General features: G+C 25.9%; 2 protein-coding genes across 7 annotated transcripts in view; one reads left to right on the plus strand and one right to left on the minus strand.

Annotated features, from left to right (window-relative positions):
• Positions 1–2,884: 2,884 nt before the first annotated feature.
• On the minus strand, positions 2,885–9,245 carry LOC130667123 (WD repeat domain phosphoinositide-interacting protein 3). 2 transcript variants are annotated; one of them, XM_057468602.1, is made up of 7 exons: positions 9,184–9,202; positions 8,476–9,003; positions 8,186–8,362; positions 6,103–6,360; positions 5,812–6,013; positions 4,209–4,429; positions 2,885–3,389 (listed from the first exon to the last, which is right to left on the minus strand). In XM_057468602.1, exons 2-7 carry the CDS (start codon positions 8,540–8,542, stop codon positions 3,283–3,285), a joined length of 1,032 nt encoding a protein of 343 aa, XP_057324585.1. In that variant the 5' UTR covers positions 8,543–9,003; positions 9,184–9,202; the 3' UTR covers positions 2,885–3,282. The 2 variants fall into 2 exon arrangements, with proteins under 2 accessions (XP_057324585.1, XP_057324584.1); XM_057468601.1 differs by having other exon boundaries at positions 8,476–9,245.
• Positions 9,246–12,848: 3,603 nt separating this feature from the next.
• The window catches only part of LOC130667124 (rho GTPase-activating protein 190), a 35,474-nt gene continuing 33,428 nt past the window's right edge, over positions 12,849–14,894 (plus strand). For 4 of the 5 annotated variants that reach the window (XM_057468603.1, XM_057468607.1, XM_057468608.1 and 1 more), the window contains exon 1: positions 12,849–13,109. The gene's annotated coding sequence lies outside the window, so the exon portion shown is untranslated. The remainder of the gene's footprint in view (positions 13,110–14,894) is intronic. The other variant, XM_057468605.1, reaches the window with a different exon arrangement.

A 14,894-nucleotide genomic window follows, 5' to 3' on the forward strand; every position in this document is an offset into this window, starting at 1 on the left:
TTGAGCAAGCCATGCGCGACTATTTTTAGAATTGAGTTATGATCTGTTATGAATTTTTTGTGTAAAGCTTGTACTAGACTTGCTATTGAAATCTAGCCACAAGTATTTGCAGCAAGACACACAGGTTGGAAAAGACACTAACGTCTATCGCACTTGAGACCAGGCTTGCTCAAGCCTTGAACAAGATTGTTGTGTGGGACTATGCTATCTATTTCGACTAAAAGTTGTTTTATTTTTTAAAGAATATAAAATAGGAAATTATGATTAATATTAAAGTTAATATTTTTTATAATGCATACTTATTGATAAACTCCGTCAAAAATTTAATTAAATATTTTTATAAACATGTTTCCTTTAGAATTTCAAAACTAAAGGTAAAAAAATCTGAAACAATCAAGTACTACGTGTTACCGGGAGTTTTTTACGAAAATTATTCATGTTGTGGGAGCACTGGTTTTTCTTAGAAAAAAAGATAATCGCTTTTAGATTTACTATAAAACTAAATAAACAAATAAGCTTTTCATGCAATTTTTAAAGCCTAATTAACGCAAATTCATAAAAATTATATATTATTTGACGTGAATAAATACACAAGAAATTAATGATTATTATACAGCAGTAATTATTTTTTTAAACAACTTTAATAAATAACTTACGCAATAACACAAAGATCTTTACATATCTCCTCTTTTAATTAATTAACTCAAAATTAACTGATAAAAATGATTGGACATTAGGGTAAGCTAATTAAAAATTTTAAATCGCATTAAATATCAATTTAACCCTTAAATGACACCGGCTGGCATTTTGACCCCAGACCATTTAAAAAATTTTTTTTTTACTTCTCCATAAAAAAAAAAAAAAAAAAACAATGATTAAGGATGAGGCTTCTTTTGAAAAGTAAGAAATATGGTAAAAAATTTTTTGTATTATTCAAAGAGAAATTTTAAAAACTCTTGGCTATTTTTTAGAATATACTAAAAATTATTCAATCATCAAAATCAGCAAGTTTTAGGATAAATGAGAATATTTGTTGCGGTAAAGTTTACTGATACTATAAATTAAAAAATATCATTTAATAAATGATTTGATGTACAATTAAATTTTGAGAATCTGTAATAAATTAAGTAGTGATACTTGGACAGTCACGTAGAAACCGCAAGTTGCTAGTTAGTAATAATTTAATAATATCATAGTAAAGTAATTAATTTTTTCATACAATGATTATAAATCAAAGATCATAATAATTTGTGAGATATACGTACAGATGACTCAGACGGTATCCACTTGCATTTGATGAAATTTTTAATTAGGATATCTTAAACTATTAATTGTGTTGAAAAAAATTTGTATGTATATATTTATCAAGGTTTCCATTCTACAAAAGAGATCTCTTATGCTTTTTTAATAAACCTAGTCGTTTAAGAGATATTCGATGTCTAAGTTGAAACAAAATTTTCACAAAACAACTTGAAATTTTACTCTCATAATTTACAAAATCCTTCATATTTCAAGCGCAAATATCTCATTGCTGAAAAGTTATAGAATTTCAAACGAAAAATATTATTTTTTAAATATATTAAACTTTGAGCTTCGGTATCACCTACATAGTTGGATTTACGAAAACAGCGTAAGAAACCTTTTTTGAAGAGTGATGAATTTCCTACAAAAAAACTTATAACGCTTAATTGTACGTCTATGTGTTGAAGAGTAATCAAATTTCAAACAAGAACGCAAATTTTGAGAAGCAAATCAAACTTTGAGCTTCGATATCTCTTAAATAATTGGATTTACAAAAAAAAATATACGAGACCTTTTTGGAGATGATACTAAAGTTAGCCGACGTCTAATAATTATTGGAATTTTTTCAAAACGATAAATTATACAAAAAAAAATCGCTCTTGTAGTTTTTTTAATTTTCTACATTTGCATATTTAAAATTTTTTTTTTTTTTTTTTTGTAATTGATTTGTTAAAAAAAAATAAATTCGATAATTTTTAATTGTCTGATAACTTCAGGATCATTTATGCACGGAGAAAAATGTTGGCTCAAAACCTACCAATTTTTATTATGCTGTCGACCAAACTTGAAACAGGAAGGGAAGCATCCAAAAAATTATTATGCTCTTATGAAAAATTATTAAGCCGCATCACAATTATTATAATGTATGGAAGTAATTGTTATTAAATCTTATCGATAAGTATATCGCGCGTAGTAAGTATTATGATACAGCATAATGATTTTTCGTATGAGCATAATAATTTTTTGGATGCTTCCCTTCCTGTTTCAAGTTTGGTCGACAGCATAATAAAAATTGGTAGGTTTCGAGCCAATATTTTTCTCCGTGTGAAGAGCGGTAAATTTCCTACAAAATTTTGTATTAGTTATAGCTTTTTTTATTGTACTAAAATGGGAAAGTATCATTACTTAGGCAGGGTTAAACGGCATTATATTCAACTTTTTTGTTTTATTTTTATTAATTTTTGGTCACAAATAAATGATTTATAGCATGGCTAAGTAATAAAATCTAATTTGGGAAATAACGGACACCCTAATATATACATATGTATATATCAGGCATAACTTGTCATTACGTTGGCACACGTAATTTTCAACGAATTATAATTTAATTCATTTGAAAATAGTTATAATTAAAATTTACTTTATTTGATAAATACAATTTACTTTCAAAAATTCACCTTCTACTTCGAATATCGGATATTCTTTTGAAATTAAATACTTATAATTAAAAAAAAATTAATTTTTATAATTAACTCCAAATTCGTCGATTATTAATTTTCAGTTAAAAATAAAAACAGTCTCAAATATACAAGAAATATTTGCATAATTATTAATACATATAATAATAATTTAAAAATTAATATTTTTGACAAGAAATTCGGCCATTAACTTAATAATGAAAATTCTTTTATATCAATATTATTTTTCAGTTTGATTTAAATAATTAGCATAATTTTGGTAGCGAAAAAATTGCACTTCCATTAATAAACACTAATTCAAATACTTAAAATTATGATCATCAATATCAAAGACAAGATAAAAATAAAATTCAATAGAGATTCATCGCTATTAATTATTTAACAATTAATTAATTAATTATTAAATTATTCAAATGTAAACAATTATCACTTTACCTCGATCACATTTACGTCAACAAAAATTCGATTGTCCATAAATAAACTTGATATAAAGTGATTCAACGTTTATTTTTCAATAATATTTTGTTCTTTGTTTTTAATAGTAATTTAAATAATCACTTGATCACATTTTGTCGTCTGTCATTTCAAGAAATTGCGCGTAAAAATCACGTGAACACTCACCTTTGTTATTAAACACAAATTTATAATAACTACCATCAGCGCATATCACTGCAACAAAACATATAATATAATAAATTAATAATAATACTTAATAATGGAATTAGTAAAGTAGATAAATTTAATTATTTCAAAAATAAACTTCAGTATTCTAAATATATAAATTAGGGTGTGTTGAAAAACAACATATTTTTTTTTTTGGCACTACCAGAAATTGATAGGATCTGTCGAAACAAAAATTCTGTCAGAAGATCGGCTCTAAAATTCAAATTTGAAAGGTAGCTCATCGCATTTTTCGATTTTCCATTCAAATAACATGGAAAAATTTTTTTTTAAGTTTTGAATTTTATTAGTCACTAGGGAATCAGTTTATCGGAAAAATCAGTGAAAATTTCTGTTGAAAATTGAACGCTTTACAAAAAAGGTCTCTTATCATTTTTCGATAAATTTAAATTTTCAAAAGATATTCGAGGTAAAAGTCGGATCTATAGTAAATTTTAGTATTATTCGACTTTTTCGGCGAAACTATCAGACTTATCTTAAAATGTTATAAGACCTTTTTTGAAGATCATTTAATTTCCCACAAATTATTTTCTATCAAGTTTCCGAAATTTTCGAAAGTTCTTTAGTTATTCATGTTTTAAAGTAAGGAAATAAAATCGACCAGAGTACAATTTTTTGGAACGAATTGACACTTGAATGCAAATAACTAAAGGGCTTTCAGAAATTTAGAAAACTTTGTAAAAAATAAGGTGTAGAAAGTGAACTGATCTACAAAACATTTCGATATTTCCTATCAATTTCTGGTGGCTCCAAATAAAAAATTGTTGTTTTTCGACACACCCTAATATAAATAAATCTATATGTTACCTATAATACTATTATTAGTGCCAAATGCACACAAACATTGTGGACCACCTGGTACTTGAAATTTACAAAAACTCCAACTAGAACTAAAATATTTTGGTAAAAATGTTGCTGATGCTAAACTTGACTGACGATTTAATTTTTGATCTTCAACAGCAAAAACGTGGACTGTTCCATGATCACTTGCAACGCATAACCACGTTGAGTCATGATTAAAATTTATGCTAAAAAAAATTTTAATAGTAATAATTTTAAATAGATTTTTTAATGTTTAATTTATTAACAATTGTTAGCAACTATTGTAACAACATAGATGAGCAACCTCTGCCCGAGTATCTACCAAATTTAGTAAATATTAATTGAATTTAGTCTTAATAATTTACTTTGAAATTTTTTCATTCTTTCGTAAACTAATTGGTTTCAATAATTGTATAAATTTATAAGATTCCTAAAAAAAAATCTACACAGGGTAAATTTTTTTTTGTAAGCCGTCTAATATATTTTATTTCTCAACTACGATGAAAGATACAAAAAATTTATTACATTTTGAGGGTTTACCAAAAGGCTGTCTTCCATTGATATGAAAAAATCAGTATCTAATCTCAAAGTATCTAAACATTTTTAGGTCAGTAATTTTATAAAATCATATCGATGATGCAAAAAGAAAACTGCTCAAATTTCGGGGTTTACTAAAGAGATGTTTGTAATTAGCTGGTTAATTCCCTGGTAAGGCCGATTTTTGAATATGAATATCTAATCTGGGACCCGATTAATAATTATCAGGTGGAGAAGCTAAAAAGGGTTCAAAGAATGTTTGTCAGTCACATAAGATTTAGAAATAACGGAAGGAATATCTTGTGAGTCGGCAGCAGGCCTATGAATATATAGGCTGTAGGCCTCTTGCTGTTAGAAGAAAATATCTAACATTATGTTGTGGTGCTGATATTATTAAAAACCGATTGGATGTCCCTGAATTAGTTAGTCAGTTCAAGTTCGTGGTGCATTACATTAGTGTGAGAACATCAAGAGTACTCGTTGTCCCAAAAGTTAAAACGCGCTACTCCACGCGAGCTCCGCTGTATATAATATCGAAGTTAGTCAACGAATTTGCATCTGAGATTGACATTTTTGGTGTTTCGGCTAATAAATTTAAGTGTCGCTAGAAATTTAGTAATGTAATTAATAAAACTGTTATTTCCTTAGTCGCAAAGTGGCTGGATATTATTTATATATAAGTGGTATTTGTTATTTATTATTTTTTGCTGTTACTTTTATTTTATATTTTTCGCTTATAACTTTTTTTTTATTATCATCCAGGTGATGTTATATGTTTATTCAATTTGTAATTTTAGTTTATCATTTATTACCTATTGTTTCAATAATGTATAATTGCCGAATGGCGTAAATAAATAAATGAATAAATAAATAATTTAAAAAAATAAATAAATAAATTAAAAAATCCTGTATTTAATTATGTTTTTCACTATCATACTTTATATGGGATTTGATCTTACATCATAGTTTCGAAATCTATGTAAAAAATGCATTTGATTTATAAAATAAAATTAAAGTTATACAGAATAATTAATTGATTATAAATAATTACCAATAAATATTAGCATGATTAGCACCTCGTCGTAATTCATTAATCATCGTACCAGTTTGTGTATCAAACACCCTTATCAATGTACCTTTTTCAGATGATGTTGCTAATCTAGTACCTTGTAAATTTAATGCAATGCATGACAATGGTGTTTCATGTGCTTCTATATTCAAAGGTTGCTTTTCCGTATTCGCTAAGTCAATTACTGTAATTAAAAAATAAATATATGATTAATGAATTTGAAATAAATAATTAATATACACAAAAATAATTTATTAATTAAACTTTTCATACTCTGTATGTGTCCATTTTTACGACCAGGAAAAGCTAGTAATGAATTATCACTATTAGGGCATAGTACACAAAGTCCTCGTGGATTTGGATTTGTCTCGAAAACATGTAACTGTTGTGGATTTTGTGTGAAAGTAAATACTTTTATTATACCCTCGAGAATAGCAACTATTCTATCACGACGTAATTTAACTCCTTTTACAGGTGCATTAAATTCTAGAGTAATTGCTGGTAATTTTTTAATGTCATCCCATATTATAACTGCAACAAAAAAATTTATTTAAAACAGAACTTGTTGAATATTTAAATGAAAGTAAAACATTTCTATATTTAACTACTAATTTTTAAATATTTGTAACAAGTATGTACATAAATCAAATGATTTTACTGTTAATAAATTAAGTTAAAATAAATACTTTAATCTGTAATATGAGTTTTTAAAATTACTATTGATTAATAATTTAATATTTTACTAGTAGTAAAATATTAAAAATAAATGATTTTCATAAAAGGAGTTATCAGATATTTTCGGCTGACTTTTATTTAGAAACAAAATCTCTAAATACAAACTACATACTGCATATTAATGCACTGCTGTCTAATCTAGCGAAGTACGTTTTAATTGTTTGATAATATTCGTTTGTTTAAGAGAAAAACTCGGTCAAAGTTTCTATTTACTGCACAAGTGCAATAAAGATAGTACTGTTCGTGGACTTGAGTGTAATAGAGAGAAAAGTGCGAACCCCTCATAAATGAATTTTATTTGTTACTAACCCTAAGATAAATAAAAAGAAATTCAATAAAGTAAAAATTTTTTTGGCTTAGTATTATTTTAGTCAACTATATAATTGGCTTAGAAAAAATTGTATTAATAAAAGAATTGATGTTTATTTTATTAAAAATATACTTTCTTAAAGAAAAAATCAGGTTTGGAGTAGCAGAGATCACTAGAATTGAAGACGAGTAAAGTCAACCAGAAATTCAATAAAGAGAACTTGATAGCTAAGAGATAAATAGAAACATTAATCTTTAATGAAAAAGACTATTTATATTTAAATCTCGGGTTACTCTACTTGATTTGCAGAGATGGCAAAAGTAACAAAGTTTGTTTTAAAAACTGTACTTGTGTAATAAAATAACAATAATATATTTTCTTGATAATTATCAAAAAAATAAAGTCGTAAATCAAGAAATATTCAGTAGTATATATTTTTTTTTCAGTAAATTTAATGTCAATATTTTTAAATAGATTCAAAGTATTTTTATGTATTTAAAACAATTTCAAACGAATATGAATAGAAGTTTAAAATTTTTTTATTTTTGGTAAATAACTAATGAATACAAGCAACCTACAGTCACTACATGACTGCCCGAGTATTATTACCAAATTTATAAAATATAATTTGAAGTTAACTGTTTATTAAAATCTATACTCTAAAATTAACTCTAGAATCTTTTTTTTATTTCTATTATCATTGAAATATAATGAGACAAATCTCATCATTAACTCGCAAACTTATTGATTTCGATGATTGTATAATCATAGGATTCTTGAAAAAAAATCTACACGGTCAAATTTTTTTTTATTAGTCGTCTAATATATTTTTTTTCACTGATACCCAATAAATCTGTTTAATTTTTATTTTCATAAAAGACATGGCATAGACTAAATTTTTCTTATTTTCTCTTAATTATATATATAACAGTTATATATATTCAGTGACAGAATAATTAAAATATTAATTTATTTAAAGAAAATAAATACGATCGTCTTTTTTTCCCGCGTAATTTAAATGTAATTCGAATGATATAGATAAATTTATTTATCTCGATACTCGGCAATAAAAAAGAGTTTAAACCATGAACAGACACAAATCCTAGTCAAGGCTTTTCTAACGATACCAAATTTAAAAACATTAACTTATTCTATCATATAGATACACTCGTTGTCATTAATGCCTGGTCCCCCAGACTGTAGAATCTTAGCCATGCAGGGGGCCAGGCATCAATGACTACGAGTGTATGTCTGGTACAAAATTTTCCTTATTCTCTTGATAATATAGATAATAATAAACAAATAACATACCTCTATTAGTTGGATAAACAGGTTTATCACCACCGCCAATAAGTGCTAAATAATTGCATCTAAAAAGCATTTCAACGTATCCAAGACCTCCGTCATTAAAGTCATGACGTTCTTTTTCTTTCAGTGGGTCACAGTTATAAACACGATATCCATTCTCCATTCCACAAGCGAAACATCCTAAAAAAATGAATAATATCAAATACAAAACCTTCTTACCTAAAATTAATTATCGTTAACAATTAAAACAACTCTAAAGCTATAATATAAAATATATATATATAATTTCATACCTTGATCTTGATTAAAACCGGCATAAACCAAGCCATTGCTGTAAGTATTTCCCGTACTCAAGTTCATTTTATTATTTTATTTACATAAATAAATTGTTAGCTGATAATTAATTATTTGTTATTGTTATTCGATTGATAAAAACAAATTTAAATAAACTGACTAAATCGGTAATAATAAACCACATGGTAATTTTAATATTTTCATTATTGTAATTGTCACCATTTTCACGCGTGTCGTCTTCGTGTATATATTATGCATATGTACTGACTTGACACAAATAAAAAAAAAGTAACGTCACAGTACTCACGTTTAAATAAAAAATTTATAAATGATATGTATAGATTTTATGTGTATGTACATATATAGATGTATATGTATATTTAAATTATTTAAAGTTTAATAATAAACTTTAGTTGTATTAAAGATTGTTCATTATATCAATCAGCTGATAAATAGAACAACTAACTGTTTGTGAACCGATCCCACAGTTTATTCTTTTTTTACTTTTTTTTTCCGGGTGTTACACACTGTAAAGATTACTGCATATGTGAGTGTGAACGTAGCTGACAATTGGCAGTTTTTAAATTTTTTAATAAATAAATAACATGCAAGTAAAATAAAAATTTAAAAATACGTATTTAAATAATTGAAAAATCAGTACGCGCATTTTTTAAAATTTTATTATTTGAATTTATACATTTATTTACTTAAAATTTATAAATTGTTGGATGTCGGCTACATTCACACTCATTTACATGTACATATTATTTTTCGTGTGTTTATCGTAACTTCTGTCCTCTTCGTCTCCATCTAATATTTTAAAAATGCGCATGCGGAAAAAGACGTGGGAGAAAAAAGAGAAAAAAATTGTAGTTCAAAATTCATCCGCCTCAGCGCTAGCTTACAAAATTCGCGCGCGAAAAAATCTAGCAACAAGAAACTAAGTTTAAATTAGATGATTGTGAATGTAGCTGACAATTGGCAATTTTTTAAATTTTATAATAAACGAATAAAATGTAAGTAAAATAAAAAATTGAAAATAGAGTATTTAGAAAAATACAAGATCCGTACGCGCATTTTTGAAAATTTCAATATTTTAATTAATATATTCATTTATTTCAAATTTATACATTGTCTCATTTATAAAAATTTATAAACGTACTTATGTATCTATTTATTCAAATCGAATAATTTAAAAAAAAATCGAATAATTTAAAAAAACTACCTTAAATGAACAAATTAAGGGTGCATTCCGAAATGCGCTGCGAGCAGCTGTAGCGTAGCGCATTTCGAAATGCACCCTTATTAATTATTCTTATTACTTGCGCGGTAAATTTGAGTATTTGAAAAATAAGTTATTAGAAATTGGAGAAAACCAAAAATCGTACGTCAAAATAAAATCGGGACAGAATATGATAGAAAAATATTTAAATAATTGAAAAAAAAAACACGCAAGTGTTTGATGAACAAACCTTGGTGGGAAAATAATGATTGCTTAAACTAAGAGAAAAATAACTTGAGAGTAAAGATATATATGTATATATCTAGGAGAGGGAAGTCACCGGCGCTATAAGCAGCAGCGGAAGTAGTTCGATGCTCGCCACGAGATCGCGCCCACCGGTTGTAGTGTCCCTGATAAGAAACTTATTTCAGAAGTGTTATATTCCAATGCTGGAAGCAATATTGGCACGAGTTTTCTTCTGCTATATAACAGAACGATAAATAATCTCGATGGTTTCGTAGTATATACGATTTTACATCGTGGCATTAGTGTTTGTTATCAATGCTTCCATAAATAATTTATCTTAGAAATTAAACATGGACTTACAAAAAATAATTATTTCAATAAAAAGTATAGTCTATACTATATGAATAAAAATTTACAATTGTTTAGTAAGTTTTCAATACAGCATACTGAAATTCCAAACCATATATTCGTTTTTCATTAATTGTCTAAAAAGCGAAATCTAAATAGTTAGTTAGGTACATGGTGAAGAACAACATAATATTGTGAGAATATTTCACCTACCTCTCGCACTGGTCTTAAACCCAGGATGCTGTCACCCAATACAATAATATGGACGATATTATTGAGCTACCAGTGCTTGTTATCATGTTGATGACAAAGGCATGCCAAGCCTTTTTGTCTTTTTTGACTGTCCGGTAGAGGCGGATAATCAAATACAATTTTATACAACTCATAAGCCACAGTGTGACTAGCCATTCGGTTATTTGGCGAACTCGGTTGCCTCGGCCTCTAAATTATTATCACGCCATATTTTCAATGCACTTAGTCTAGGGCTCTATTAACATTTGAGCAGAAGGTTTTACTCGCTTCCTCACATGCTCTTAGCCGGTGCGTATATTTGGATAATTGACATGGGCAATCCTTGTATGTTCAAGTTCAATAATGCTACTCTATCATTCATGCCCATGAAACTTTCAATCCGGTTCTTACGGGTTTTATTTATTATGAAGCCGACTCTATGTTTGCCAGGTGTGTGTCCGTGTGGCATAGTATGAAGTTATTATATTTTTCTATCCGGGTGCCCGTCCTCCTTATTTCACACAATCCCATTATGTCGTATTTGACGTTGAAGCAGAAGCAGAAATTAATACTGAACGTGTTCTTAAAAAACGTAGTACCACTACATGAAGCCGCAAGACAAAGATACATTTTTTTATTTTTGTTTTTTTTTTTTTAAGAACACGTTCAGTATAAATTTCGCGAATCAAGTCAACGTTCAAATTTTTGCTAAAGTGAGGGTAGGGGAATGAATTGCAAAATCGATTGCTTTGTATCAACTAGCGGTCCAATAGCGGCAGTCAGTATCATCGACAACGGCAGTAGTAGTCCAGATCTTTCTTTACGTTTAAATTCAAACACAGTATTGCAATTAATTCACGAAATTATTCATAAAATTTATTGCTCACAGTCATTATTTAATTAATATATGCGGTGTTTGGAAAATTTAAATTGTGCAAAGTGTCTATGGTGTCGTCAAGTGTTGAGTGTTCAGTGCTAGTGTAAAGTGTAGCGAATTGCTGATGCTGATAACTTCCAAGTTCCTGAGCAAAATCATCATTTGTTCAAGCACTTGCGTGTTTTTTTTTTAATTTTTAAATTTTTTAAATATTTTTCTATCATATTCTGCCGCCTTTTGTTTTAACGTACGACTTTTCTCTAATTTCTTAAAAATTATTTTTCAAATATACGCAACAGCTTTTCGCAGCGCATTTCGGAATGAGTGTGAATGTAGCAAATATGAGACAAATTTTTAACTATAATTCAACAAAGTAAACAATTAAAAAAATGAAAATTTCAAAAAACACGCATACCGACTTTCAAATTCTACAAATGCGCATTTATTTATTTTTATTCGATTGACATTTCGTTCATTTATTTCAAAATTATAACTATTGACAAAGATCTGCTACATTCACAATCATGAGTATCAATGTAGCTGACAATTGTCAATTTAAAAAATTTCGAAACATTTGAATAAAGTGTAAATCAAATGAAATAAAAAAAATGGGCTTATAGAATTTAAAAATCAGTATGTGTATTTTTTTTATTTTTAATTTTAATTTTTTAAACGAGTGTGAATGTAGCAGACATCAAACAAATTTAAAATTCGAAATAAATAGAGTAAATAATTTAAAAAATAATATTTTTAAAAGATGCCCTTAATAATTCTTAAATTTTTTAAATGCGCATTTTTTAAAAATTTTATTTCATTAGTTATTCACTTTATTTATTTATGATTTTAAATTTGTCTGATGTCTGCTACATTCACACTCATATTTTTAATTGTTTAATTCGTTTATTGATAATTTAAAATTTCTCTCATATCTGCTACATTTACACTCATTAAAAAATTTAAATCTTACATAAAAAATTTTTTCTTAAATACTTCGAGTAATTTTAGTATTCATATTCCCACAATCATACATATGAACTATGGTTTCAAGTAAAAAATAAATCAAATTTAAATTAGCCACCAATTATTCAAAAATATAAATTATTTTCACTCATGACATTTTTGGATCAGACTTCTCATGAATGACTTTACGCTCATTAGTTTTCATTCATAAAATCTATCATTTTTTTATTCAGTTACATAATAAAATAAATGACATTTTATTTTTAATAAGTAAACGAACAGAAAGTGAAACAATAATTATTGCATTTCCGTGAATATAAAATTTAAAAAAAAGTTTAAAACTTAGTCGTGCATAGATGTTTTTTTTTCTTTTATTCTCTGTTTCAGTTTTTTGAATTACTCTGTTTCACTTGCACTCAATACCCTAGGTATTAATGGAAGCTAATGCTTTGAGTACTAACCAAAAAGAAAACATAAATCGCAGTGTGCTCTGATGGTGAGAGCCCACCCAGCAGAGCAAGATGGCTCCGCTCAGTACCACCAATAATCGACACATTTTACGTCATATTATTTACAATAAATCAAAATGTTACTTACTCTAATAATATTATTTTATTATTAATAACAGCTTAGTTATTTTATATATTTATTAATAAATTATTATTTGTTGATAAATAGGTGTACTGAGAAGTAATTGTGGATTTTAAATAAAAATTAACAAGAAAACGGCCGGTTGGCGTGCCAGACAGGTCAGTGTATTCCAATATCGAACTTTTCTCTTAGAACTGTATTATTTTAGAAAATTTTCATTTTTTTTTACCACTATTTTGTTTTTTATATAAAATCATTTTTTAAAAACAATTACAGTTCAAATTATAAACTAAAAAATCTTCATAATTTTTTTTTTATTTAAAAAAAAATAAAAATTATTAATTAGTATCGCTATTGAAACGTTTCACGGTTGTGTACAAAAGCATATTGATCTATCCATGCCTGTCATTTTTATATTTTCTTTTTTTACATATTTTTTTACCATCACATTAGACAATTATTCAATTAGTGATTAAAATTTTAAATAATTTATTGGGTTTTTTAGTTTTTTTAATTTAAAAATTTTTAAAATAAAATACTTTTGTCAGTTTCGGAGCTCAGGTAATTTACGTTTTGTTAAATTATTTTATTGTAATTACTAGAAAATTTTAAATTTAAAATTCGGTGGACCGAAAAATCGATAGCTTTTAATGTATGCAGTATTTAAGTTTATAATTGATAATATTAATTATAGATTGACAGGAAAGTGATTTATTTTTAGTAAACTTTTTTTGCCATTGAATATCGATGGGTATTGTATTGTGTGACCGTGAAATTTTTATTGAAATATTGGTTTTTAAATGTCAAATGCTATTTTACACGCGATTGTTATTATTAATTTACGATTCGATAAATAAATTTATTTGTGTGAATTAAAACAATAAATTGTTAGCATTTTATTGCGACTTAACAAGTTTTTTTCATAAATATTTATGATTGATTAATTACTATTATTTATTGGTTCAATTACTTGTGTTTAAATAACTGTAAAAAATTATTTATTTATATTTTTTTAAAATTATTGTTGTTTTTATTTATTTAAAAAATGAATAAGTAGACTTTTTATTACGAATTATTGAAGTGAATCATAAAAAGAATTAATTAATTAATTTAAAATGTAACTTGTAATTGAATTATATTTTGCTATTTATTGAACTCGAGTATATTATAAATAATTAAATTAAATTATTAGTAACTTAATAAATTAAATAAATTACAGTATTGATATTTGATTATAATTCTTGTAAGATAAATTTTTAAAATTTTAATTTAAATAGATTATTTTATTGTGACTTTATTTGAATTATATTTGAGTCATGAAATTATTTAACTTCTTTTTATTAATTAATTATTAATTTAAAATGGAAGTATGTAATTTATATTTTGGAAATTTTAAATACTAATTTGATAAAAAATTAATGTCAGACAAATAATAATTGAAAAAAAGAAATTTTTAGCTTTTCATGTTTTAAAAAAACGTTAAAAAAAATTTTAGTTTGTGGTTGAGTCTTTCTTGGTAAGGGAAATTAAATAAAAGTTAGCTGACGTTGTTCTTTGACATACATTTTTTTTAACTCATACGAGACTTTTTTGAATTTTAATGTTTGTTCTTAAAAATAATTTTAATTTTTTTTAAAAAACAAGGAATCATACTTGAATATTTTTAGTGATTTTTAAAATTTTTTCTTAATTAAATACAGTTCTACACGTACAATATACTAATTACTAATTATAATAATTAAAACTTTAATTATTTTTTAAAAACATCAAACTAATTACAGTATTCTTTTTTATTCATAATGTTATTATTAATATTTTAATTAATTTCTTAATTACTGAAAAAGATCAAATATAATTAATTAACTTAATATTTAAATGATTTTATTTTTATTACTCTGGGAACAAACAATAGAAATCTAATTATTTAAATGTCGATAATTTTC

Source organism: Microplitis mediator, chromosome 4, assembly GCF_029852145.1.
Source record: "Microplitis mediator isolate UGA2020A chromosome 4, iyMicMedi2.1, whole genome shotgun sequence".
Classification (NCBI taxonomy): Eukaryota; Metazoa; Arthropoda; class Insecta; order Hymenoptera; family Braconidae; genus Microplitis; species Microplitis mediator.